The sequence below is a fragment of the Squalius cephalus genome, assembly GCF_949319135.1.
Source record: "Squalius cephalus genome assembly, chromosome: 22".
NCBI lineage: Eukaryota > Metazoa > Chordata > Actinopteri > Cypriniformes > Leuciscidae > Squalius > Squalius cephalus.
In genome coordinates, this window is record NC_137143.1 from 5179909 (window position 1) to 5207871 (window position 27963).

Consider the following 27963-nt stretch of genomic DNA (forward strand, 5'->3'; position numbering starts at 1 on the left):
AGAGCTCGGAGCATCACAGACAGAGTGCTGGATAAATGTCTGTGCATGATGGATGTTGATCCAGGAACATGTTGTACTTGGTGAAATCACATTCACTGCATTGTACTTAACATCACTGCTGTAAGAATGACGTTCATGATGCCTCAATGTCTGACAAAGAAGATAAAAGATCAACTGAACTGAACAGACGGAGAACAAGTTCAGCATCGTCTGTGTCCTTCATGTATGATGGCAAATCACAGAGCCATGACTGTCAAAAGCTGTGATTCACCTCATTAGAATTCATCTGAAGTGAATCTGCCCATGCTGAAAGCTGCACGTGTGCTGACTAAACTACTGAAACCAAGACTTTCACTGTGCTGAGAACAAGAACAACACTACAAATGATATAACTGCCATAATTCCTGCAACGTTAGACACCAGGCTAGAAAATGAAAGGAATCGTTCATCAAAAAGCAAAAAATCTGTATCAAACCCATAAGAATCTTTTTTTAAATGTCCTAGTAAAACGTATAATTTTACAAATTATCCAGTCCAAACAACTATATTCCAGCCTTTTGGAATTATAAGATGCATTGACTTAAATTCTATATTCATTAATTTCGACTCCACGATTGAAATATAATAAAACATCAGTCGGATTTATGAGTCAATCAGATCAGTTTTTTGTTGAGTCAACAGTCAACTTTTCTCATGGACTCTCATGAATGCTCCAGAGAAGATTTGAATAACAAATTATTACATTTCAGTCACACTAGGCTATACTGCATACTCCTGAGGACTTTTGAACCAATGTATGAACCATTTTAATCAGACTTTTATGATTTTATGTGATTTTAAGCACTTTAGCTCCTGTTAATTGTAATTAAATGGAAAAGAGCAATCAGGATATTCTTCAGATTTTCTCAGGTTTGCATGTTCCCTTAATGTTTTTAAAATGCATATTCATTCTATGGCATTTTTTTATTATACATTTGTGTTTACATACATAATTCTCATGATTATATTGATATGCATGTCATGCATTTTATATAATATTGTGTTGTAATTCACTAATTTACCTACTTTTTACCTACTTAGGGGTGAACTATCCCTTTAAGTCAGTGGTTCACAAACTTTTTGACTCCAACTTAAACACCTGCTATCAATATTTAGCTAGTTTATTTATTGAAGTTGAATCAATGGCCCTGAAAAAAAGCAAAATTATGTTTTCTTTAAATCCATTGATGACTATTATAATTAATTGTGACGATGACTACTAAATGACTGTCTCTGGTAAAATCCTTAGTATTAATGACTATATAATTTTGCATTATTACATATTGCATTATACATGCAAACCTTATTACTGAGATGATTAATGCTACTGTAACAGATGAGTGTATATTCAAGAAAGCTGCGCACATGTGTAAATGGCCAGTGTTTCTGCATTAGTAATCCTGATACTTGGCGTGTATAGCACAGCAACGCCCCCCCTTCATGAATTCATCTGAACATCATCACTGCATTAGGTTTCATGTGATGCTCTCGCTTTAGGCTGGTCCGATTAATCTCATTTATTTCAGTAAATGATTCAGCATAGCATCCGACCAACATCTGTAACACAACTAGACAAGAAACTAGCGAAACTGAGCTATTGCGGCTAGAGATCCGTGTCCTTAAAAAGCCCTCATTCATTCAACTGGTCCCTCAAGAACACGGCGAATGTCCTCATAACCTAGTAACAAGAAGATGACGAGCGAGACAGCATTTTGGGGCGCCTATGATGCCCAGCACTGTAGCACGCGCCCGTGGTGCCCTAAAAACAGGCTATGGATGTGTTGAGCCACAATATGTGTACATGTTTAAAATCACATTGTAAACGGAGCATAAAAGCCCGACCTGTTTTTAAGACTCGTCGTATTATAACATAAACCCACAACCTCAACCAAAAATCTTTTGTATTTTACAATTAACCCTCAATTGACCATAAGCGCTCAGAGAGAGGAGAACCGCCAACGATGTTATGAACTGTGTGTGTTGTTCAAAGAGAATATTCTAAGCATTCACATGCAAACAGGCGTCAGCTGTGGATCATGAGTGTGTTCTTACCTGAAACGGGGAGAATCTTTAATACATTCCTCAAAATCCACCGTCATTTTTGCAGTTATTCCTTCTTTCAGTTAAAAATGTAACACAGCATTGCCGGTGGTTGTAATACGCCTGAATGTAAAACGCAAGTGTATCCCTTTCCCCGGTAAAACAGTGGCACTGTGACACACTGTTACAGATCTATGTGGATCAGTTTCAGCACTGAGAGAGCTAAGGGACCGTCGTCAAAGATGCGGCAAGAGATGATAAGGGAGCGTCTTTCAAATATCGCACATATCATGTACTGTGTGTGTGTGACAGTGTGTGTGTAATATTTGGTTTGACTGTGGCTTCGTCCCCCATTCACTATTCCCTAGGCCTACTCCACTAATATAGTCTCCTTGAAGGAGTGAATGAAAACGAGTGAGTGAATTCGGACAGTGGAATTTGCCTTGAACTCTGTCATGTAAACTAGCATATATAAACCTTAATTAAATTAAAAAAGGAATTTATATCTGAATGATTTAGCCACATTGAACCACATTGAACCCTCACAGTGCATTATGGGTATTCTCTAGCCGTTGAGCATTCGTCATTATTGCGGTGCATTATGGGATTGAATGAGTGCACTTGATAACTTTCACTATGGTTTTGGACACCACTACAAATGGCTGTCCCCTCATACCCTATAGGCTACCTCGCCCCCTATACCCTATTTAAGGTATAGGGGGCGATTTCGAACACAGCCTGTGTGTTTTTAAAGGGATTGTTCACCCTAAAAATGAAAATTAAGGAGAAAAGTAATAATAAAAATGTCCCGCTCGAGCTCGTCCTTATATTGGCATTGAACCAGCATTAAGCTTTTTAAAAAATACTCAAAAGTATCACAAAATGATCCCATGCAAGTGCAACACGTGCCAGATATTTCAAGTGTTCATACGATAGGGTTTAGTGAAAACAAACCAAATTTAATGTATTTAACGTAATTCTTGACCTTGGCCGTTGGGCTTCTCTGCACAGTGAACACATTCGTGAGACTCCAGCACCGCAGTTATGAAAAAGCACACAAGCTGTGAGAAATCAAGATGAACAAAAACACGATATTAAATAAAAAGCCTAGAAATAAGTAAAGTAACTGTGCTTTCTTCACTGAGTTAAATATCTCTGGACAGGAACTTATTTTGTCTGATAACAGTCAGAGTGACAGTTGACAGATGTGAATGTGATAACTTCTTGTTACGGTGAACACAATGGATATAGGCTATTCATCTCAGAGAAGAAGGTACATAGTGTTTTTAAAATATAAAAAAGTATTTAATATCCTTTTGTGGCCCATAAAAGAAAGAAGGGCATACAGGCAGCATTAGAACAACACCAGGGTGAGTAAATTATTTTCATTTTAGAGTGAGCTATCCTTTTAACTTTCCTTATAAGGTCATCCTTCAATTTTTTAAAAATATTTTAATTTTTTAATATTTTATTTTTCTTTCAGCAACACTTTACAATTAAGGTCCCATTAGTTAGTTAATGAACTAACAATAAGCAATATCTACATTTAAAGGTACACTGTACGTTTTGATGCCGTTAATAAATTAAATGATATGAATCACCCTTTTCACCTAAAAATCTTCCACTTCATTCCACTTCACAAAATAAACGAACAACAGTCTGCTTCTACATTCCACAAAACTCACGTTCCATAAAATCTTTTTTAAAAATGTTTTAACAATGTACACCAGATCTCTGTCAATCATCATTACGTCAATGTCTACGTCAGGTTTGCCCCTGCTCCCGCGGATTTTTTTGAAAGTTTTTTTTGTCGTCCTCCAATTCCGCCTTTAAATTTCCAACATTTAAAAAATAAATATAGTCAAATAAAGCCAAACATGGCATAAAAATAAATACTCTTTGTAAGGTAAACACGTCTCAAGGCTGAAAAGATGTGTGTTTTAAGTAATATGGCAATTCAACGCCTTTTTTTAAAACAGGCATCGCTTCGGCTTCTAATCGTCAGACAGCAGCTGTGTTGTCCTTTGTGGCGCTCACACACACATGCCTCTGATTTTTAACATGGCTTGTATCGTGTGTGTGGTACGGCATTATTTGGGGTATACGACATCTAATGGCTACTTATTTATTGGCCGTATACGTCCACTGCTTTTTTAATCCTGTTAACTTCTCGTTCTGATAAGCTTCAAACGAACACACCAGGAAACATGCTACACTCCACCGCCCGTTATTTAATCTTTTTCCAATACGCAGGGACCAAATACAGGTCTGTCTCCATGACAAGCACAGTCACGCTTCTTCCTTACTGAGCTGTTATAAGTTATAACACCACATGTCTGCTTGTCCTTCTGTCCTCAGTGGCGTGATGAGAACACCAGCCGATCAAGCTGGAGAAGGGGTTGAGAATCATTTAGAGGTCAGTCTCTGCCTGACAATCAAACACAGGTCACTATCTCAAATGGCTGATGCCAGTTTGTTTTATACTCTATACAAGAAAAAGTCCGTTGAAACTGACACAATCCAGTTCTCTATTTTAATGCATTTAAATTCTCTTATTCTGGTGCTTGTCTCAAAACATGTCATCCTCCTCAAAGCAATATGTCTGTTCCTTAAACTGCATTTCTTTTGGAAATGTTTTGCTGTAAAATCCCTGTGTGATGTATTTCTGTTGGCAAGACAGTTAGCTGCTCTTGCATAAATTGGATTGGATTTGTTCCACAAAATAGTAATGAAACACTAATTTGTCAAGGATAACACAAAGTTAAAAACTTGTTTCCATTGCGGTCCTTGACGTAAATCACAAACTTCACTCTTAGCAACAGGTACATTGGTATTGTGTAGTATTATAAATACAAAATTACAATACGTTTCACATTTACAAAATGTACAATCACAGTTAAACACATACACACCTTATACTAATACAAATTCATCACTAAAACAACCTATCTAAGAACCAACTTTTAACTTTCATACTAAAACTAGCCATGTTCAAAATACTTTTTAAATGCGTCTGTGTTCTTTAACACTAGACTACTATAATGGCCATAGCAGTCATTCTGACCGCTCATACATTATTTGCATATAATTTCAATAAGCTATATCAAATCTAAGAATAAATGGGTCTGTAATGTTAGGATAGGTAATAATAAACATCAGAACACTACATTTTAATTCTAATGTATGTGAAAATGTATTAGTTAATTGACAATGACAGAACAGCTATTGTAATTACTGATACAAAGTCGAAAGTGATCAATTTTCTATTATTTTTTTTGTAAAATGAAAACAAATGTATTCATCCTTGGATATTAGAATACAATAACTTACGAAAACATCGCCAATATGCATTTCAATGCATGGGTAAAACCTTTATGGGCACATATGAAACGTATATGCTCCAAACTGGCCAAAAGAGTCATTCTGACCGTCACAGGAAAATACTATGAAAATCTAATAAACTGCGAGAAAACAAACTGATTTAGTAACCAATATATGTTTTAGTGAGCAAAAATATCATGCTGTAAAATTACAATGAAAATTGTATGCGTACGGTCATACGGTCAGTGTGACTGTTATGGCCATTCAAGGTAGAAATACTCAAAACTCTTTTGTGTCTTGTAATTTTAATAAATTAACAATGATAGAATAAAATATAGACACATTTAGGAAAAGTCAGGGTCCTCTAGTTACATTATCAACATTTATTGTTGGTTTTATTTCAACAAAGTTATTACATTGCAAAATTTTAAAACAGTCAAAATGACTGCCTTGGTAGTTCTGGTGTTAATTTGTGTGTCGTCAGTAGATTAGAGGCAGAATTTTCCACTTTACACTTGAATTACACTCTCACGCTAGTTTAAAGGGATAGTTCACTTTGAAATTAAATTTTGGTATGTTTTAGCTTACCTCAAGGGCATCCAAGATGTAGGTGTCTTTTTTTCCGCAGTAGTTTCAATTGTGATATTTTTAGGTCATACCGTTCTTGTCTGTCAGTCATATAATGCAGGTCTATGGTCACTGTCTCAAAGAGCATGCACAGTGAAGTCCAAATTAAACAATTCCCCATCGTAAGTACACATTGATGGCCTAAGACACGAAACGAGCGGTTTGTGTCTTGTACACAACCACGTCCAAGTGATCTGAGGGCGCGCGCGCTTCCGGCGCTTTCTTCTTCTTCTTGTTTTTTCAAACAAATATGTGCATTACCTCAGAAATGGACCATTGACACTTTCCTATACTTCTTTAACCTATCAACCGACATAAATTAATAAATAAATCACCACTCCCATATGAGTTCGCGCGAGCATACGTAATTGTTTTCTTTTACGTTGGTTTAAACATCCTGGATGAGCGCAAATTAGTACCATTTCTATTAGCCGTCTTACCTACAATCTCTGTTCTGTGTAAACAATGAGTGACGTAACGTACACGCGCGAGAGATCACTTCGGGCGCTTTCCGGCGCTTGCGCAGACTAAGCACACAGATCACTTGGACGTGGCTGTGTACAAGAGGTAAAAACAATATAAATACTGTTAGTTTTCTCACACAAACCGCTCGTTTCGTGTCTTAGGCCATCAATGTGTACTTACGATGGGGAATTGTTTAATTTGGACTCTGTGAATGCTCTTTGAGACCGTGACCACAGACCTGCATTATATGACTGACAGACAAGAACGGTTTGACCAAAAAATATCAAAGTTGAAACTACTGCGGAAACAAAGACACCTACATCTTGGATGCCCTTGAGGTAAGCTAAAACATACCAAAATTTAATTTCAAAGTGAACTATCCCTTTAATCTGTTTAGTAAATCTGGCCCTAAGTGTCTGAATACCATTAATTTCATCGCTGCTGTTTGTTTCTTTCTGTGTAGTGTGCAGTGCGAAGACTAAAACCGGTCAATGAGGTGTCAGTGTCCATCTCCAGTAGAACAGACACTGGTGTGCATGCCTTGTGTAACTCTGCACATGTGGATATCCAGCGGAGAGCAGACAAACCCCCACTGCCGGAGCAAACCCTGGTGGAGGCCTTAAACTTCCACTTGAAAGCAGAACCTATAAGGTGGGAGTCTTTTAAGGGAGTTAAAAAGCTGTATGTTTTATGGAAGCTTGTTTCCACCACTGAATAAAAACTTTTTTCCTCAGAATTGCAGGATATAAACTCACAATTGCAAGTTATAAAGTCAGAATTGCATGATATAAACTTGCAATTGCAAATTATAAAGTCAGAGACAAAAACCTCACAATTCTGACTTTTTTCTCACAATTCTGACTTTATAACTCGCAATTGCGAGGAAAAAGTCGCATTTAGCTTTTTTTTTTTAAAGGAGAAGTTCACTTTTAAAATGAAAATTCTGTCATCATATACTCACCCTCATGTTGTTTCAAAGCTGTATGAATTTCTTTCTTCTGCTGAACAGAAAGGAAGATATTTAGAAGAATATCAGTAACCAGACAGTTTTTGGGTCCCAATGACTTCCATAGTAGGAAAAAAAAATACTATGGAAGTCATTGGGACCCAAAAACTGTCTGGTTACTGATATTCTTCTAAATATCTTCCTTTCTGTTCAGCAGAAGAAAGAAATTCATACAGCTTTGAAACAACATGAGGGTGAGTATATGATGACAGAATTTTCATTTTAAAAGTGAACTTCTCCTTTAAATTCTTTGGTGGAAACAAGCTTCTATTGTTTTTGAACCACATTTTTGATATACACTATTGTTTAACAGTTTAGGGTCAAAGAAATTACTATTACTATTATGAAACAAGAATTAATTAAATTGATCAAAAGTGACATTAAAATCTTTTACATTGTTTCAAAACAATTATATTTCAAATAAATGCTGTTCTTTTGAACATTCTGTTTATCAAAGAATCCTGGGGGGGAAAATGATCACAGTTTCAACTCAAATATTAAGCAGCACAACTGTATTAAATATTGATAACAATAAGAAATGTTTCTTGAGCATCAAATCAGCATATTAGAATAATTTCTGACCTGGATACACATATTATCATATATTAAAATAAAAAAAAACATTGCAAAAATACAGAATGTTTTAAACAGGTTTCCTAAATTGGAAAAGCATTTAATGTATGATCCAAGATGCTGACATTATTCTTTTATAAGTCTTTTATTGAATCCGTGTTTTTATTGTAGCTTGGTTTGGCAATCGTACATTAACAAATAGGTTGAATAGTCTTGTTAAGGTATCAGGAAAGGTCATGGGGTAAATTCAAATTCAGCCTATTGACATTTATCACAGACAGGTTTTGAATGAGACACATTCGATTGCAATCAACCTTTATATAAAGAATGTCAAGTGTTGCCTTCTGGGCTACGTTTTAGGGTGCCAGGTGGAAGAACAAACCGTTTTAAAGTTTTTTTTTTTGTTTGGGTGGCTGTTGGTTTAATGCATACCTGTCAAGTTTTGGATTTGAAAATAAGGGAAATCCCCCCCCCCTCTATATGAAGAGCATTTATTTAAAGGCTTATTTGCATATTTTCTGTTCATTTATCATTGCTTGTCTTTACATTTGCATTTTATTTTCATTCCACACATTCTTTTCATTTCATATTGCTTTTCTTTTACAGATTTTCTTTTCATTTCACAAAACTTTTCTTTACTTTTAGTGAGTTATTGTACAAATTTGTTGCAGACTTTGCATTCGCTGTATTTACATGAGGGTTTTGGTTTTTTGGCAGGAGTGCCTTCTGTCTCTGTAGCGTCCATCATCTGTCTCTGTTTTTTTTTTTTTCAGTTTTTTCCCGCATTGTCACCATAGACTGTAAGGGTTTGTCACTCATCATCTGACCTCACACACTAACCTCGCGACAACTGCCACCTACAGTACCTGTTTTTCTTTATTTTTTTTATTATTTATTTTTTTTATTGAAATTTTCAAAATAGTAGGCTACTGCAGGTGGCAGTTATCGCTAAGCTACTGACAGACTCGTCAGATTAGGAATTTTTTTTTTTTTTTTTACTCCGCCCGTGCCCGGGTTAGCCTATTATTATTTTTTAATAACGCATGTTAAAAACCGGGAGATTTACGGGAAAATACTAATACGGGAGGACGGCGGGAAAGAAGGGTAAAATACGGGACTTTCCCGGCCAAAACGGGATACTTGACAGGTATGTTTAATGAACTATTGATTTTGATATGAACTATGACTGTGTCATGTGTATTATGTGTTTTCTGCATGTCTGGTACCTTTTGTTGCAGAACTAGTTTCCCCTAAGGGGGACAATAAAATGTAAAAAAGCAAGCAAACAATAAACAAACCAAAAAAGAAAATGATTTTTAACACTGAACCTAAAGATACAAAATAAAAGGAATAAGGAGAAGGTCAAAACCTGATTAGACAGATTTCATGACGCACATTTTGCGATAATGACGCAATAATGCAGTGTGCTGGTCTGGACACTCGTCGTATGTGCGTAGCTGACATGATGGTATTTTTTACCAGCTGAGAACTCAAGAAGAGCTTATGAAATGTGTAAAGGAGTCAAAACAGCACCAGTAATCCCTCCGATACACACACAAACAATGATCGAGAAGAAGACGTTTCTGACGCCTTCGACGTATCTCCCACGATGAGATTAACCAGGTATGCTGTCTTTTTTAGGGTCGCATCTTCATCACATCCTGTTTTTGGTTCGTCTTTAGTCTGGGTTGCGTTTATATTTCAGTTTCAGTCGAACTGCACCAGAGTTTGTCTGGAAGCACTTTTTCAGGGGTCTGTGTCTGCTTGTTTGGGGCACTCCAGGGCAAATAAACCACATTAACAGAGCAACCGCAACAGTTTGTTTTAATCGAACCAATTCTGAGAAGTGTGAACACACCATTAAACATTGAAAACATGACACTCATAAAGCAGTTTTTCTTTTAAAAGTCTTTCAAACAATGTCACACACTGTGTCGTGTCCGTGTCAGAGAGGTCAAAACATGGCTAATTCAGATCTGGAGGTCTTTGGAGGTTGCTTAGTTGTGAAAGATCAGGGCCAGTTATCTGGAGATTCAAACCCCTGAAGGGATGATTCATGGGAATTACTAGGACCCCCAGACGCTGTTGTGCAAGAGATTTAATCCCATGTTGCTCTAGGCAGACCTTCCTTGTATTAAATGCTCTGTAAATTGCTTTGACAAAGTCACCTTGACACATCTTCTGTAGTGTGCTGGTGTGGTGTTTAGCTGTTAGTGACCAAGTGAATCCTTTAAAGAAAATCATTTTGTGCTTATATGAAACTGGTATGAAACGTCAAAGCGGTAGTTGCGTAGACTGTCAATGGAGAGTCGGAAATCTCTCAGATTTCATTTAAAGATCTTCATTTGTGTTTCAAAGATGAACGAAAGTCTTTCAGGTTTGGAAAGATATCAGGGTGAGTAAATGGTGACAGAATTTTAATTTCCCTTTAAAGCTACACTGTGTGATATTTACCCCCATCTAGCGGTGAAATTGTATATGACTACCCAGGGAATATTAGTTTCTGTTCCTCTCAATTCCGAGGGCGTTTTAACTCCTACGGTGGCCGTATTATTCCAAGATTAACATGGCTTCCAGTTCGACTTCGTCCAATTGCGCCTTTAAAACTATCACCGGTGATCCGTCGCAGCACAGATTTATGTTACAAGGTAAACAATACTTTTTCACCATTGACGCGAGGAAAAGTAACGCAAGTTATACTAGAGGTCGTTCTGGCGTTATGCACAACCATGCTATGGTTAGACAAGCAACTATAAAACTTTGAATTTACACAAATAGGCTGAATTACCTGTCGAGAAGAAAGCAGGAAAATTAGTGGTCAGTTTTAAATTCTTTGCTCCTCATGAGCTCTTTCCATCTGGGAAAAGTTACTCCAGTATTGACTTTGATCTTGCTGATTTGCCTGTCGCGTTGATGTTTTAATTCTCTCTTTCGCTTCCTTGGCGACTCTGCTACATGTCCTCGAAAATAGGCGTGATCCTCCATCTTCAGCAATCTTTCAAATCTGCCAGCAGTCGCGAGTAATCTCCCCCTCACATTCGTCACGGTGTCACTGAGTGTAAAACGCAAAAGGCGAAGCTTGAATTTCCAGGTATGTCCCTCTTTGGTGAATGTATTTTCAAGATGGAGGCGCAACATGGCTGCCACCATTCGAGTGACTCGCTCGTATGTATTCTAAATGGCAGATTTTACGCTTATGAGAATACTTTATTAGTTGGTAGAAGTAATTACACATGAATGAGCACATATACTTTTGATAGAACAAAGTGTTTTTTGCTAAGAATAAACTTAAAAAGTTACACAGCTTTAAATTAAATAAAAAAAATTAACTGCATCAAAACTTACAGTGTACCTTTAATAAATGCTGTAAAAATGTAGATATTGCTTAATGTTAGTTCATTAACTAATGTTAACTAATGGGACCTTAATTGTAAAGTGTTGCTGAAAGAAAAATAATTAAAATATTTTTACTGGTGTAAAAAAAATATTTGAAGGATGACCTTATAAGGAAATTTTGCTATTTTTTTGCTAGTTTGTGTAGTTGGCTGGTGGGACGAGCAGTGATGAATATTTTAGTGGTTGTGGGTTGGTGAACCTCAGGTCTGATTGAGGTCACAGGAACCATGAACCATTCACATCAAGAATCAATGTCTCTAATGCTCATCATGCACAGATGCCTGGGAATCTCTTGGAAGGCTACAGGAATTTATTAATTTATTAACTGTTTCAGTGCCATTTTCAGTTTACATTTGCCTTATGTCACAAAAACTCTTTAAAACTGAGGGCACATGTCTGGTCTGTTTGTGTTTTATTCCATGTTCCTGTTAGCAGCGATTAGCGACTGCTAGTGAATCATTAATACCCACAGACAGACTCCTCTGGGAGCCTGAGCTTGTCATCTTCTTTATTTGGTGTTGTGAGTGGAGGCGCAAACTGGTGGAAATTGCCCCTAAAATGCCCCAGCGACCCTGAAGAGACGCTGTCAGAGTCTAATGGTGCTTTTAGCTGGAGATGCTGCTGGCAGATGCGCTCTTTTCTCTCTGCTTCGCTATGTTTAGAACTCACTGGCCACTGAAGACTGGATCCACACAGACTCATGAAAATAGTAGACCTGAAGGAGATTCTTAGATGATAATTTTTTTTTTTTTAAAGATCATTGTTTGAAGAAGTCTCTTATGCTCAGCATATTTAAAAGTAATATTTTGAAACAATATTGCAATTTAAAATAACTGCTTTCTATTTGAATATACGGTATTTTAAAATATAAATTATTCCTGTCATCACAGCTTAATTTTCAGCATCATTACTCCATCTTCATTGTCACATGATCCTTTAGAAATCATTCTAATATGCTGATTTGATGCTCAAGCAATGTTTCTGATTATTATTAATGGTAGAAACTGTTGTGCTGCTTCATATTTTTGTGGAAACCTTGATGGATTTTTTTCCTCATGATTCTTTGATAAATAGACAGTTCAAAAGAACAGCATTTATTTGAAATAGCTTTTGTAACATAAATGTATTTTCTGTCAAAAAATACTGAAACTTCTGAACTATAGTGTATTTTAATAATTTATTATATATTTTATGTATTTCAAAACTGTAAACAGTTATCTCTATCTTACTTGCTCTAGTTTAAATTGTTTTGATGCCTGATTTCATTTAAAGCACATAATTTCACAAAAATGCCACAAAACGTGACAAAGTTATCCTAGATATTTAAAATGTGGGGGTAAATATTATTTCTTTTTTTTTTTATCGTTGTACAATATATGTAAAAATGATCTATTAAACTCCCATAATTCAATTATGTATAATTATGGGTTTGACACTGTATTGATCATTTCAGTTAATGAAATTATTTCTTTATAAAAATATGCTCTCACAAAGATAAAATATGCATCTGAAAATCGATTCCGTTATATGAAATATCATCTTAATAAATATCACACCTTTTGATACTGATGTAATTTTTGTTTATAAATGCAGATTTAAAAATTTTTATTTACAGAAAGTTTTATATCGGGGCGTCCTTAGTATGATTTGTAACATGGTTAGCAGAACATTAGCAGTTTATCCTGCATCTGTGGACGGTTCTTTGTAAAAGTCCCCTTTCTGTTAACACAACGTATCATAAACCCTCTTCATTTGACTCATATGACCTCATCACAGTAAGTGTGTTGAATGTCAACAGGATCCGTGACTTTTGAACTTGATTTTTTTTGTCGATTTGACACGTTACCATTAAACTCACGAGTATATTCACAGAATATCCATACTGTCCTCTCATGAATAGTAATGAAGCCCTCTGTCATGTGCTTTAGGGAGGTCTGACGGTGATAGACTGGTCCTCTCAAAAGGCCTCATGGGACTGTATTGCATGAATGTTTAATGAAGAGTTGAAGCTTTTTGAGAGTCAACATATAACTCATGGGGTTTCAAGACCACCAGTTTAATCCATAAGAGCACTTAGTCAGATGAAGAGCGCCATCACAGCAGGTGACAGTGTTTGGAGCAGCATCTAGCGTCGTAAAAACCTTACAGATGATGTAAATACTGTTTTTTCACTGTTCTTCAACTAATTACTTTATATGTAGTATTTCATATTGTAAAAAGGACTAGATTTGTATATGTTCTGAGTAAAATGTGAGGCATTTGCCTGTGCAGAACTCGCTGTCCTGTTACTAGGGTGTTGCTATGCGTGGTTCCCAAGGTTGTGTGGTTTCTGTTCTGAGAGGTTTTTAGTGCATTGCTAAGTGGTTGCATTGATAATCAGGTTTCTAGAAATGGTTTGGTTCTTTATTCAGTGTGTCTACAGCAGTGATTTTCAATTAGGGGGCCGCAGAATGGCTTAAAATCCTTTAAAATAATAATTTTAAAAAAAATTAAATAAGCCAAAACAGCTAAAAATCAATATGTAAGATGAAATCTTATATCGTTAATTTGTCCTTTTAACATTTTAAGAACCAGCATTTGCATGAGCTTTGACAACCATACTGTATGAGTGAATTTTAAGCAGGATTTCTAGACCTGGAAAAGTTATGGAAATGATTAAGGAAAGTAATTACATTTTTATGGAGAAAAAATAATGATGATAATAATAATAATAAATATATATTATAGTCTCAGTACCTTTGATGAATAGAAAGTTCAAATGAACAGCATTTATGTGCATTAATTACATTTATTTACTTTTGTATCAATGTAAATGTCTTCACTGTCACTTTTGATCAATGTAATGCATCCTAGCTAAATAAAAGTATGAATTTCTGTTTTGTTAATCTTCCAACTAATTTTTGAATGGTATCACTGTTTCCCCAAAAATGTTAAGCAGCAAAAACTGTTTTCAACATTGATAAAAAAATATATGATTTGATTAAATAAGTGATGCCTTGGTGAGCAAAAGAGACTCATATTTCCGTGTTGCTCTTTTGTTAAAATAAACCAGATTTGTTTGTTATTACATCAAGATGCATTTGAATTTTGAGTGACTATTGTTTTTCTTTCATGAGAACCAGTGTTATGATATTTCCTCCAGTGTCTTGATTATTCTGGACTAACTTGAACCTTTTTCAGTGGAAATTGGCGGGTAAGTTTGCAAAACAAACACATGAGCATGTGTGCATTACCAGATTTGAATCAGTGTCTGCTTTTCTGTCTTTTTCCCCCCAGAATCACCAGGGCTTACCGTGTCCACAGCGACTTCCACGCACGCTATCAGGCCATGTCACGGACATATGTGTACCGCTTTGCTTTGGGTCTCAGACATCACACAGAAATGCCAGTAACGGAGAGGGATCTATGCTGGGCATTACGAGACACGTGAGTGCCACCCCCGCTCTTCTGCACGTGCTCAGAAGGCTTCTGTCTAAAACCGCATCACTACGCCTGTGTCACAGAAGCTAAATCCTCTCAGAGAGGAATAGGAACAAGCACTGGAAAAAGCTGCACATGAATTATACACACTCACAAACAAGACCCATCGCAGGGGCAAGCAAATGATTATCTAGGCCAACACTGAAACTAAAGAACGCAGATGAGGAAAGCATGCATTGTTTCAGCAGTGCATGCCTCAGATGTCTTTTTGAAGCCCACGATGGAGCGAGAGGCTCGTCTCCAAGGTGACGAGTGAACATTAATGCTATTTTTTCCACTGTCTTCATTTTTAGTGAGAAAGTAGGCCAAGATAAGCTTCAGGCTCGTAGTGACGCAGAACAACACCCACTGTCGTCTTATGTCTGGTCCATGAACACACACATTCCATCTGGCTTTCCATCTCATTCATAAGAACTGATATTCCCCACACATAAACTGGATTAAGTCCTTTAAAAATGGATGTTTGTCGAGGTTGTGCTCATCTTAGTGTTCCTTGACCTATGTATATATATATAGGGCTGTTAAGTACTATTATGAAATAATTAAACTTAATAATAGTAAAAACTTAATAATAAACTTGTCAATAGAGAAAGACGCTGAACAGACGCAGGTACACCCCCCCCCCCCCCCACACCCCTCAATAATGAATTAAAAATAAACATCAGTTTGACCCTTTTGGTCAAATATTGCATTGCAAACATCAATAACAGCTTTAAGTTGTCAATGCTGGCAAATTACCATGGTATAAGCGTGATAATCCACGGCTAGCTGTGCATTAAATGATTTTAATGCACTTCGTGGAGGCAAAGTTTGTCTGATATATTACCCCCAAAAAATAACTTTAATGTAAATTAAATGTAAATAAACCGTTTGATTTAATTATTTATTTTCTGGGGCGAACTATCACCAAAACATATATTTTTTAATGAAATGATACGCTAAAAAAGATACTAACACTGTAGGTGGCGGCAAATGTCTAAATGAGTAAGTTATTGAGTCATTCATTCATTTGATTCGTTCAAATGGCTGATTCATTCAGGTAAATGGTTGGCTGCATCCGAAATCGCAAACTTCCCTACTATATATATAAGGCGAAAAACAGTATGTGACAAAATAAGTATGTCCGAATTCACAGTACTTCATAAAAGAGCAAGCATAAAGAAACCGGATGACCTACTATTTCCGGGGAGATAAATATGAAGTAGCAGAACTGTTTTCAACATTGATAATAATAAGAAATGTTTCTTGAGCAGCAAATCATCATATTAGAATGATTTCTGAAGGATCATGTGACACTGAAGACTGGAGTAATGATGCTGAAAATTCAGCTTTGAGCACAGGAATACATTACATTTTAAAATATATCAAAATAGAAAACAGTTATTTAAATTTTCAGTAATATTTCAATAATATTACTGTTTTACTTTACTCCTAAAGTAAATAAATGCAGTATTAAAATACTGTTGATCACAGTCTGTTATAAAACAGAGTTTGACGCTGCCCATTACTTCATTCACCCCACAGGAGGCTAGATATCAATGCAATGCAAGAGGCTTCTGCACTGCTGATAGGAACCCATGACTTCAGCACCTTCCGGGCCTTGAACTCAGAGACGCCCTTTAAGAACCCAGTGAAGTCCCTAGAGTCGGCCCGGCTGGAGCCTGGAGTCTCGTTCAGTCAGAGACACTTTCACAGGTACGACTTTCTTCTGTCCAGGTAAAAAGCTACAGCACCAAAGATTGGAGGAAGCTTGGTTTGGTTGGTATTGTGATGATACCAACAGTATTGGTTGACATGATTTTCAATAACAATAAATAAAACAATAAGTCTTTCCAAACTGAAAGACTTCGTTTCATGGAACACAAAATGAGAAGTTTAGCAGAATGTTCACGCTGCTATTTTCCATGCAGTGCTGCTGAAAAAATTCACCATAGTAAAATGCCCAAATATCTTGTGCACAATATCTCTTATAGTCTTCTGAAACCAAATGATACTATATTGAATTTTAAGTCATTATTCACTGACATTCTTGCTGCCTTTTAATTTATTTTACTCGATATTTGCCAAAACATATATATTACACGGCTTTCGTTTCATTTGCGATTTCATGTTTTTCATATAGAACAGAAATGGCAGTTCTTATCTGCTATGCAACATGGTGGTGGCATCAGTGTGACCTCTAACAAAATTTAGTTGCACCGGGAAGAATGTGCAAGATTTTTGCATTAAAATATCCAAAAAATGCTAGTACAGTGTTATATGTTTTGTGTACTTGCATTATCCCAAATGTTTCCAACAATGTTTAAATCCAGAGATATTCACAGTTTTAACCAGTGTAACGTCCCTCCTCATTGCGTCATCTGTCAATAAGGTCATGTCCGCTTTATCCTCGGTTTCCACTTTTACTGCCATAGAAGCCATGCCAACACAGTGAGTCTCATGAAAAAATGCGGTAGTAGTAGTTGTAGCGTCTAGCATGCCACTTTGTTGTTTTATTCGCAGTTGTCATGGACCACAATTATTTGTTATCTTTAGCAGGTTCTGTCGCCAAAGATAACTCAAAGAAATGTAAACGTTTGAGTGAATCAGATGACCCAAGGAGAGTTTTGGACAAGAGAAATAAAACGAGGATCAACATTGGTGTGGCATTTCCTAACATTGTTTAACAAGTCTATGGCAGTGGAATTAAATACAGTATGGATTGTACATAAATAGTAAGTCAGCCTTTTTGCAAATGCTGTGGATACCTTCAAATGTGCTTTTAGTATGACTGCACTGTGTTACCCCACCATTTAATTAGACAAATAAAGTGACATGTATGAGTAGTAATTTAGAAGTAAACATTGCGTTACTTGCGGCTAATTCATAAGAATGAAATAAAATCATGTGATCAAACGTAACTGTTATACAAATTTATTTCATTACCTCATTCATGAACATGATTTGTGAGTCCCGTCAGATAGATTTCCATTGGCTGTGGAGGTGAACATAACAACTCCCTTCATTCCACGCTCCTTCACAGCGTCATCAAGCTACGCCTTTGTTATTGTTTTGAATATGTTCACTCTAGTGGTGAAAATTACATACTGTGCCTTTAAGCCTTTAAGTGCAGCTTTCTTCGCAATTTGCCAGATTTAATTCTGTCATTTTTGAAATGCAGTTGAAATCTTGGCGTTTTACTTTAATAGCCACTTCTCAACAGCATGTGTAGAGGGATTAATTGTGCAGATGTGGCCATTTGGCACAGAATCATATAAATAGCTTCTGATTTCCTAGAAAGATAGTAAAGGTCATCTAATCCATGAATAGTGGATCTGAAATTACAACATGCTGTCAATTGTCGCTAATGCAAATTCATTCTACAGCTATAAACCCTCCTGGACCTAGTAAATTTGTGCATCAATAATCCCAATTATGATTTTTTATAGTCAGTAACATGTTCTTCATCCTCTGGTCATTATCGGCTCCAAGCAAGCAATGTTTACAATGTTTAATATCATGTAGAAATGTCAGAAATGCTTAACACACAGTATGAAAGGCAAAACTGCTTTATACAACAGAGGATGGCCAGTCTTTGAAGCTGGTCTTTCATCAGTCGGCTCTTGAGTTAGGCATGTGCGATGAGACTGTTGCTAGGCAACAGATGTTGGACTAAAGCACGATGCTGACAAAAGCGGGTTGGCTGCTCACTCTTGCTGTAATGAGCTGAGGGACAGACACTGACTATAGCCTGTCAGATACAGTGAAGAATGGCCATTTTTATACTATCCTTTTCATACTTCTTCAGCTCAGTTCAGTGTACTGAAGAAAACATTTTAGTAGCAAAACTATTTTGGGCAAATACCAAAAGAGGCATTCAGTATTTGATTATTTGGGATAATTGACCGTTCGCAAAGACTCACCCCCTTTAGTTACTGTTGCTATGTCCGACAAGCCACGCCGCTCTCACACCACACATCATGTTCTCACGCAGTGAAACATACATCGCAGAGCAGAGAGGACACTGACAACGCGCTGACAGACAGGACAGACCAGGTTACTTTTGATATGTAACAAAGTCTCAACTTTCAAATTTGGTCCAAATTTAAACAATAAATACTGTTTTGTGGGTCTTTAATGCGTCTGACAGATCGTTAAAGCTGTTCGTGAACCGATCATCTCTTCCTTCTAGTTAATTTATAGCATCAAATAAACATGAAAGAACATAAGACATCAGTATACTCCGTTTTTCAAGTTCAAATCTTCCAACGTTAATCTACTAACTCTCCTGACTGCTTTCTCGGACAAAAATAGTGGATTCGGCGGATGATAGATTATGATAGGTCAGATCGCCTGTCAATCAAACTCCCTGTGAAGGGTCAGTTGACTGCATTATATGAAGTGAAGTGACGTGTAGCCCAGCACGCTGTCCAATACCTGGTATTTGTGCTCATTTCACCCATCCAAGTGCACACACACAGCATTGAGTATTGATTTCACACACACACACCATAAACACACACCTGGTGCAGTGGGCAGCCATTTTTGCAGTGGTGCCGGGAAGGGACTGGGGGTTTGGTGCCTTGCTCAAGGGCACCTCACTTGTGGCTAATGAGAGTGGAAGAGAGCGCTGTTCATTCACTCCCCCACCTACATTTCCTACTAGTCCGACTCTAACCATTAAGCCACAACTGCCCGCTCTTATTTTTATATACATATATATCGCTTGTGCTGCGTTAAAAACCCTATATCACTTGTAGTGTTCCCGGTCAAAAATGACCGGCCTGCAAAATAATTGCTTCTAAATCTCTCGTTATGCTATCTGTTCACCAAATATTGGATTCAATCTTTTTGTCAGCTTGTTTTCTTTCAATTAGGACAGGTTTTGTATTTATTTTTGGAACTTATCGATCGTAGGCCTTATTTATCCAAGCTTACATACTTCAGTTTTTGAGTGAAAAAAAGCATTATTTGTGGATAAATTTGTCAATTTTACATAACATATGAAAAACATGTGCACTGTTTATCACACTAGTGTGCTTTAATGTTTAACCAGGAAATTTATTGTGAAATTGTTTTAGTTTTTTTGTACAAAATGGCACAAATTCACATTTGTGGTGTTACCGGTCAAAAATGACCGACCTACAAAAGAATTGCTTATAAATCCGTTACGCTATTTTATCACCAAATATTGGATTCAATCTTTTTGTCAACTGGCATTGAGGGGAATATGTTTAAAAGCTCACACTGGGATCCCTTCATCGGGTCATTTTGGGTTTCTCACATGCAGCTCTCAGCTGGGAGAAAGCAGTCTGGACACACACACACACACACACACACACACACACACACCATCTGCTCTGTTTCACACTAATGTCAAAATCTGCAGGGGATCAGCCGCTTTTATCATCTACACACACTCACTCATAGTATGTAACTGAATGTCTGCATCAAAACCAGATCTAGGCATTTTGCTTCACAACCCCAAGAAATTCACACAGTGAGAAGTGTTTTTTCTCTTGAAAGGTGGACTTAGCCAGTTCATCAAAATAGGACAGAAAATTTTGTCTTCGTATGCCATCTGTCATTAACAGCAGTTGTGAACGTTGTGTAACAAAACTTTTCCTTTAGTGGAATGGATCTGTTTGTGCATGTATAAGATCTGCAAAGTTACGAAGTCTCCCCCAAAAGTGATTTATTGTATCTAACAGAGAACACTGATCCAGACCTGCCTAAAATGCCTTGATCAAAGTCTATATATTTCTTCCACAAACGTCTGTCACAATGTGAAGCAGAAGCTCACGATTATGGAAAGGGCCGTAACATTTCCGACACACTCTTGAGGTGTTTGGCCAATCAGAGCACTCTGGGCTTTTCGAAAGGAAGGGATTTGTAGAAACTAAAACCTAATCAGAGCGTTTCAGACAGCCTAGGAATGGAGGTACTGCAATAATGTACATTATGTGAAAAAAAAAAAGTGTTGTTTTTAACATGAAATTATGTTAACATGTTCTGGCCTCTTTAAAATATCTCCTTTTTGGTCCTAAGTAAAATGAATTTGCTAAGACAGAATAAATTATGTTAATGATGACAGATGTTTGACTTTTCAATGAACTTCCCCTTTAAAAGTTTTATTAAGCACTTATGAAAGCCTCATTTGTAGCTCTCTCTCTGTGTGTTTTTGTGTGTGTGTGAGAGAGAGAGATAATGTCAATTAATATTTCAGTTTGATCACAACTCAAGAAATCAGGTCATTCTCCTGACAACTAGAGCCTAAATTAAACCCTGTGTGTTTTAAATGAAGACACAGTAACTTTAAAGTGACGCAGTTAAACTATACATTTATTATTGACTTGGATTCAAACAAGAAATCCAATATCCAAACAAGGTTTTTTACTACAGAAGTTAAATAGTTCATTTAATGCCAAATCCATCTATCATAATTAATAGAGATTGATGACTTTACCCTGGAGGAGCATCATGAATATAGAAACATCATGAATATTACCCCATGTGGTCGTCAGAGACATCTGTTATGTCATACAAAGATTAATTAATTATTAAATGGATAGCAAATAAGCTTAGATGTCCAGGTTTTTTATTGAAAATAACACTACTATCACTAAGTTAATGAGATCAGAAGTTATTTCTACAATAGGGCCATATTCACACAGTGGCATTAAAAGAATCTAATAGCCATTGAAAGTAGATTCATTGTGCAGATTGATTATGAGGCAAAGACCATAAGCTAATTAGGTAACATAAATGTTTATTGTTTGTGAAACAAGACATGTTCAATTAAAATCAAGGGGTCAAGGAATGGCTAGTTCACATGGGCCAGTTAGCTTAACTGACATTAATGTGCCCCTATTATACTATTTTAAAAGTTCCTTATTTTGTTTTGGAGTCTCCTACAATAGGTTTACGTTTATCCAACGTATAAAAATAAACTTAAATTTTCTCATATAATCCATTGCAGCATCAGCTCTTTTTTACAGTTTTTTTACGATAAAGGATTCAGTTTCTCTAAACCCCTCCTTTCCAAGAGCCTAGTCTTCTCTGATTGGTCAGATGGCCCAGTCTGTTGTGATTGGTCTACTCTGCTCTGATTAGTCAGATGGCCCAGTCTGTTGTGATTGGTCTACTGCTTACAGCACGTGTTGGGAACCAAACGGCCATTATCAAATCTGAATTTCAGCTTCCTCTGCACTTGTAATACACAGTAATACTAATTGCGATGGAGCTTGTTTTACTGTATCAATTCGAGCCTGAGTCCTCATTCCTTTGGAAGTGCAGCAAAGTGGATTTGACAGAAAACAGCTTCTTCTCGACTTGAACACTAATCAAACTCTTCTAGTCTCAGCTGCAACTACAGTGTTTGAGGGTCAAAGTAGACTTTGTTCACGGCAGCCATTGAAGAGCATAGATTGGCATTATGCAAATTTGTTACAAACCTACACAGCTTCGAGCAGAAGCTCGGAAAATCTGGAAATATCTACAAATTTAAAAAGTGTGATTTCTAGATCAGGTACCATGGAAATTCATAAAAAAATGTAACGAAATCACATGCATATTTTTTAAATTTAGTTCAGTACAGTAAGCAGTTAGCTATTATTCTATTGAGCACAGTTCTTGTTCTGGAAATGCATGCTTATATATTAGACACACATGTGCGTCCTTTGAGGTTTTCATTGCATTGGTGTTGTATGCTTATCTCTGTTCATGTAACGCGCACTGCCTGTTTGTTCATTCAAAGCCATGATTAAATGAGAGCCAGACGATCTCATTCAGCGCTTCTATGAAGACATTCCAAAGAAATCTCATCATGAATTTTCTGCCATCAGTTTTTTCCTGCTAAAAAGCATTTAACCTCTCCAGCAGTAAATATTGTCTGCTCTGCTTGATGTTATCTAGCCTGACCGCTCCAGTGCTCCTGCTGCATCTCCAGTTGTTTATTTGATGCAAGCAACTTGGCAAAATAGCTGTCACATTTAGTTTTGATGGGAGAAATACTGTACCAACTAGACAGAATTAATACACTGAGTGAGACGACACAAAAAGAGGTCACATCTTCAGTCGTCACCAATGAAACTGTTGTTCATTGACTGCCCACATGGAAATGCGTTCATGTTGTGATGGCATCTTCAACATTGGAGCTAATGTGTATAGTGGTTTACAAAAGCGTAAAGATATACCCTTTTACCATTTTTATCATTTTGTATTGTTGCAGCACCTCTCTTCTTCTGCTTCTGTTTCCAAAAAGCATCGTAAGCTCAAGTGGACCGTAGAGACCATTGGTGGTAACAGTTCTACGATCTACTTACGATGCTCTTACGATGCTTTTCAGAAACGCAGCCCTGTTTAGTTCTGGTCTCTGTGAAGCTCCTCCTTCCGAAAAGCACAATGTGCTCTGATTTGCTGGCTGGATCAGTGTGTTGTGATTGGCCAACATCTTTGAGCGTGTTTCTGAGTTTCAGCACACTACTTAAGCAACTTAATCAGGCACCGCCCCTTTTTTTGCATATGCCTTGGACGGTAATTGTTTAAATGAGGAATATTGTTTGTGAAGAGTTTGTTCCTGTAAGAAAACTCAAGTACAGATGGTCTTATTATGCTAAATTTTCTATATATCCTAGTAATTTTGTTGACGACATGTATTCATTTCTTCAATGAGCTCATTGTTTCTGCCTTATTATTAATGTATTGTTATCTTACTGCATGTTTGTATATGTACATTTCTGAAATACAAAAATGGACAATGTCACCTCTGATAACAGATCACTCTAAATTGTAATGTAGACACATGCATTTTCTGTAAAGCTGCTTTGAAACGATGTGTATTGTGAAAAGCGCTATACAAATAAATGTGAATTGAAATTAATTGAATTATTATTGGGAGATATGAGGATCTGTGGCTCCATTGGAAAACGCGTAATGGCTAGCTTGGATCACATGTGCCTTGATAACCAAAAACATTACAGCCTTGAGTCTTGACGTCATTGAATTTCGTTCAGAGTTGTGCAACAGTCAATCACTGTTTGCGGATACCATAGAAATGAATGAGAAGTGCCGTAAAATGAATCATACCTGACGCAATTATCCGTGACTTCTCTTGTAAAATAGCATTTTTTTGGTGTAAACTAAAAATCAATAAATCCATAACAAATGTTTAAGGGCAAGAGCCAATGGGCTGTCGATTCATTAAATTATAAGCTACTTCCTCACCGTTTATTCAGCGTAGTGAAGCCTCTCCTCAATTAACTTTTTTATTTTTTTTTAAAGGCCTCTTATCTCCTTTGGCTAAGGTTGCAGGCTTGGCTTCAAGTGACTTTGCTACGTCCAAGTCATTAGGCTATAGGGAGTTCAGAAACAGTGCTTACTGAGATATATATTATATATATATATATATATATATATATATATATATATATATATATATATATATATATATATATATATATATATGAAGTACTTTGTAACTTTGCAGAGCTTTTTCATGCACATTAAAGAAAGTTGAAAATGCAAAGCACAATAGGTCCTCTTTAATTTTTGTATTTGTGTCTGTTTCTATCTTTCAGAGATATTCAGTTCTGGGAACTCACTTTTAAAAGTAGGTCTTTTTTATACAGACAAGTAAGTACAGGCTTTGTTTCCCTATAAACATGATGGTTATGTTGCATTATGGGATGTCTGCCTCCTAGTGTTAAATGTGTGACTCTGCACTGTTTTATTTCACTAGTTGTGAAGGACGTGTCTGGTGATGTTATATAACAGCACTGGTGTGTGACGTCTCCCCTCACAGGTGCGGAGGATGACTGGGGCGCTGGTTGCTGTTGGTCAGGGTAGACTGTCTGTTAGTCAGATTCAGGAGCTACTAAAGGCACGGGATTCATTGGCATTCCCAAATAACCTGACCGCCCCAGCCCACGGCCTGTTTCTGACCAATGTACAGTACAGAGATGCAGGTGAGAACTGGCAGCTTGGGTCAGAATGTTCTTATTCTTTATGCAAATTTTAGACTACCCAGAACAATTCAAACAGAACACACTGTACAGAACAACATATTCCACAAAGCAAAGCTCCTGAATTTGTTTCAGTGCAACAGTCGGGTTTTGGAAAACTCAAAATAAAAAAATTAATTTTTATAGGCAACTTATAAACCATTAAAGACAGACCTACTGTGAGCTACGAGGTTGATAATTAATGAGATTCTCTTCTGTTGAAGCCATCAGCCTGCATTATTTCAACTTATTTTTTAAGAATAATCGTGTTTAACATGGATTCATGGTGGAAAACTATATTAGCCATGATGCTGTACAAAAATTCCACCTATCAGAGAATCGCGACAAGTAAATTGTCCTCCAAGTAAGTGCTCTAAGTCTTTTTGTCCGATTTTTTTTAATACTTTGTAATGTTATGGTTCACCTCACAGCTGATTGGCTTGTTTCATCGCTTATTAACAAAGACTTTTTTTAAAAAATGAATGGAAACCAGTGCTGCTAAAAAGGTGGATGGGCACTAATGCACTGAAATCAAATTTATTTTTGATTTCTTTTGTGACTCATGATTTGATCGAACTGTTATATAGATATTTTTACACAAAATTACAAATTTATAATGTTTACATTTAATATAACATTTTTATTCAATTCTGAAAAGATATGTGGACTGCACTCACTAAATTAAACATGCAGCATGATGAGGTCATGTGTTCAGTGAAGCACACTGCTGTTTGAAATATATACTGTTGTATAATGCATTCTGTTTTATATACTATATTTAAATAGTATTAAAAAAAAATATATATATATATATATATATATGTATGTATGTATGTATGTATGTATGTATATACACTCACCTAAAGGATTATTAGGAACACCTGTTCAATTTCTCATTAATGCAATTATCTAATCAACCAATCACATGGCAGTTGCTTCAATGCATTTAGGGGTGTGGTCCTGGTCAAGACAATCTCCTGAACTCCAAACTGAATGTCAGAATGGGAAAGATGGGAAAGAAAGAATGGGAAAGAAAGGTGATTTAAGCAATTTTGAGCGTGGCATGGCGGTTGGTGCCAGACGGGCCGGTCTGAGTATTTCACAATCTGCTCAGTTACTGGGATTTTCACGCACAACCATTTCTAGAGTTTACAAAGAATGGTGTGAAAAGGGAAAAACATCCAGTATGGGGCAGTCCTGTGAGCGAAAATGCCTTGTTGATGCTAGAGGTCAGAGGAGAATGGGCCGACTGATTCAAGCTGATAGAAGAGTAACTTTGACTGAAATAACCACTCGTTACAACCGAGGTATGCAGCAAAGCATTTGTGAAGCCACAACACGCACAACCTTGAGGCGGATGGGCTACAACAGCAGAAGACCCCACCGGGTACCACTCATCTCCACTACAAATAGGAAAAAGTGGCTACAATTTGCACGAGCTCACCAAAATTGGACAGTTGAAGACTGGAAAAATGTTGCCTGGTCTGATGAGTCTCGATTTCTGTTGAGACATTCAGATGGTAGAGTCAGAATTTGGCGTAAACAGAATGAGAACATGGATCCATCATGCCTTGTTACCACTGTGCAGGCTAGTGGTGGTGGTGTAATGGTGTGGGGGATGTTTTCTTGGCACACTTTAGGCCCCTTAGTGCCAATTGGGCATCGTTTAAATGCCACGGCCTACCTGAGCATTGTTTCTGACCATGTCCATCCCTTTATGACCACCATGTACCCATCCTCTGATGGCTACTTCCAGCAGGATAATGCACCATGTCACAAAGCTCGAATCATTTCAAATTGGTTTCTTGAACATGACAATGAGTTCACTGTACTAAAATGGCCCCCACAGTCACCAGATCTCAACCCAATAGAGCATCTTTGGGATGTGGTGGAACGGGAGCTTCGTGCCCTGGATGTGCATCCCACAAATCTCCATCAACTGCAAGATGCTATCCTATCAATATGGGCCAACATTTCTAAAGAATGCTTTCAGCACCTTGTTGAATCAATGCCACGTAGAATTAAGGCAGTTCTGAAGGCGAAAGGGGGTCAAACACAGTATTAGTATGGTGTTCCTAATAATCCTTTAGGTGAGTGTATGTATGTGTGTGTATATATGTGTGTATATATATATATATATATATATATATATATATATATATATGTATATATATATATATATATATGTATGTATGTATGTATGTGTATATATATATATATATATATATATATATATATATATATATATATATATATATATATATATAAACAGTGCATAGTGTGTGCAGTATGCAGTACACTTGCCTTCTAAGGACAGCAAAGTACATCAGTATTAAATATGTGTATACTTTTTTTTCTTACAGATCTTGGCTGACTGGACACTGATATAATTATTTAAATGATTATTAAAAAATAGTAAAAAAAAAAAGAAGAAAAAAACATGTATATATGAAAGTATTGTTTTTATTTTTCTCTAACACTTGCCTGTTTTAAACCTGTGTTAAAGTTCTACATAAATATTTATACTTTTCTGGATACTGATTTTTCAATACAGTATTTTAGCTAAATAGAATGACGTGAAACACAAATATATATATATATATATAAATATATATATATATATATATATATATATATATATATATATATATATATATATATATGTATATATATATATATATATATATGTATATATATATATATATATATATATATATATATACGTATATATATGTGTGTGTATGGCTAAAGTATACTTCTCACAAAGGGCTCTCACAAACAAATAGGGCTGGGTGACAAACTCAAGCTCCTCTGACATTTCTCTTTAAAAATTCTCATTTTAGACTTAATTCATGAGCGGTGTTTTGTTTTGCTCTATTCTCTCTGACGTCATGCTTTGGGTCATAGGTCAGTCTTTCGCCGTAAATTGATGTGTACGACCTGTCAGAAGCTAGATATTTTATTTTAATAAAATAAGTTTTAAAGGGGTCCTTGATTATGATTCCACTTTTCTAACTTCAGTTAGTGTGTAATGCT

At 36.5% G+C, this 27963-nt stretch overlaps 2 protein-coding genes across 4 annotated transcripts in view; one reads left to right on the forward strand and one right to left on the reverse strand.

The window, feature by feature from the left end:
• acap3b (ArfGAP with coiled-coil, ankyrin repeat and PH domains 3b) overlaps positions 1 to 2378 on the reverse strand; it is an 82553-nt gene extending 80175 nt beyond the window's left edge. The window contains exon 1 of the mRNA XM_079857065.1: positions 2092 to 2378. Coding sequence (XP_079713191.1) covers positions 2092 to 2138 — 47 coding nt within the window. The 5' untranslated portion in view covers positions 2139 to 2378. The remainder of the gene's footprint in view (positions 1 to 2091) is intronic.
• A 1704-nt stretch (positions 2379 to 4082) lies between these two features.
• Positions 4083 to 27914, forward strand: pusl1 (pseudouridine synthase like 1). Of its 3 annotated transcripts, none has more exons than XR_013819737.1 (8): positions 4083 to 4345; positions 4438 to 4495; positions 6956 to 7143; positions 14744 to 14893; positions 16472 to 16642; positions 24505 to 24536; positions 24729 to 24891; positions 27291 to 27506. XR_013819737.1 is itself a non-coding variant. In XM_079857768.1 (8 exons), the coding sequence occupies exons 1-8, from the start codon at positions 4287 to 4289 to the stop codon at positions 27299 to 27301; spliced, it is 855 nt and encodes a 284-aa protein (XP_079713894.1). In that variant the 5' UTR covers positions 4083 to 4286; the 3' UTR covers positions 27302 to 27914. The 3 variants fall into 3 exon arrangements, 2 of the variants coding, with proteins under 2 accessions (XP_079713894.1, XP_079713895.1); XM_079857768.1 differs by having other exon boundaries at positions 24505 to 24559; positions 27291 to 27914; XM_079857769.1 differs by lacking the exons at positions 24729 to 24891; positions 27291 to 27506 and adding an exon at positions 24674 to 24712 and having other exon boundaries at positions 24505 to 24559.
• Positions 27915 to 27963: the final 49 nt, after the last annotated feature.

Bases quoted from the DNA above. Each gene is read 5' to 3' on its own strand.
- pusl1 (XM_079857768.1), top strand. From the start codon at position 4,287: ATGCTACACTCCACCGCCCGTTATTTAATCTTTTTCCAATACGCAGGG. The intron at 4,496-6,955 runs GTCAGTCTCTGC...CTTTCTGTGTAG, and splicing joins GGGTTGAGAATCATTTAGAG to TGTGCAGTGCGAAGACTAAA. The intron at 7,144-14,743 runs GTGGGAGTCTTT...TTTTCCCCCCAG, and splicing joins TTGAAAGCAGAACCTATAAG to AATCACCAGGGCTTACCGTG.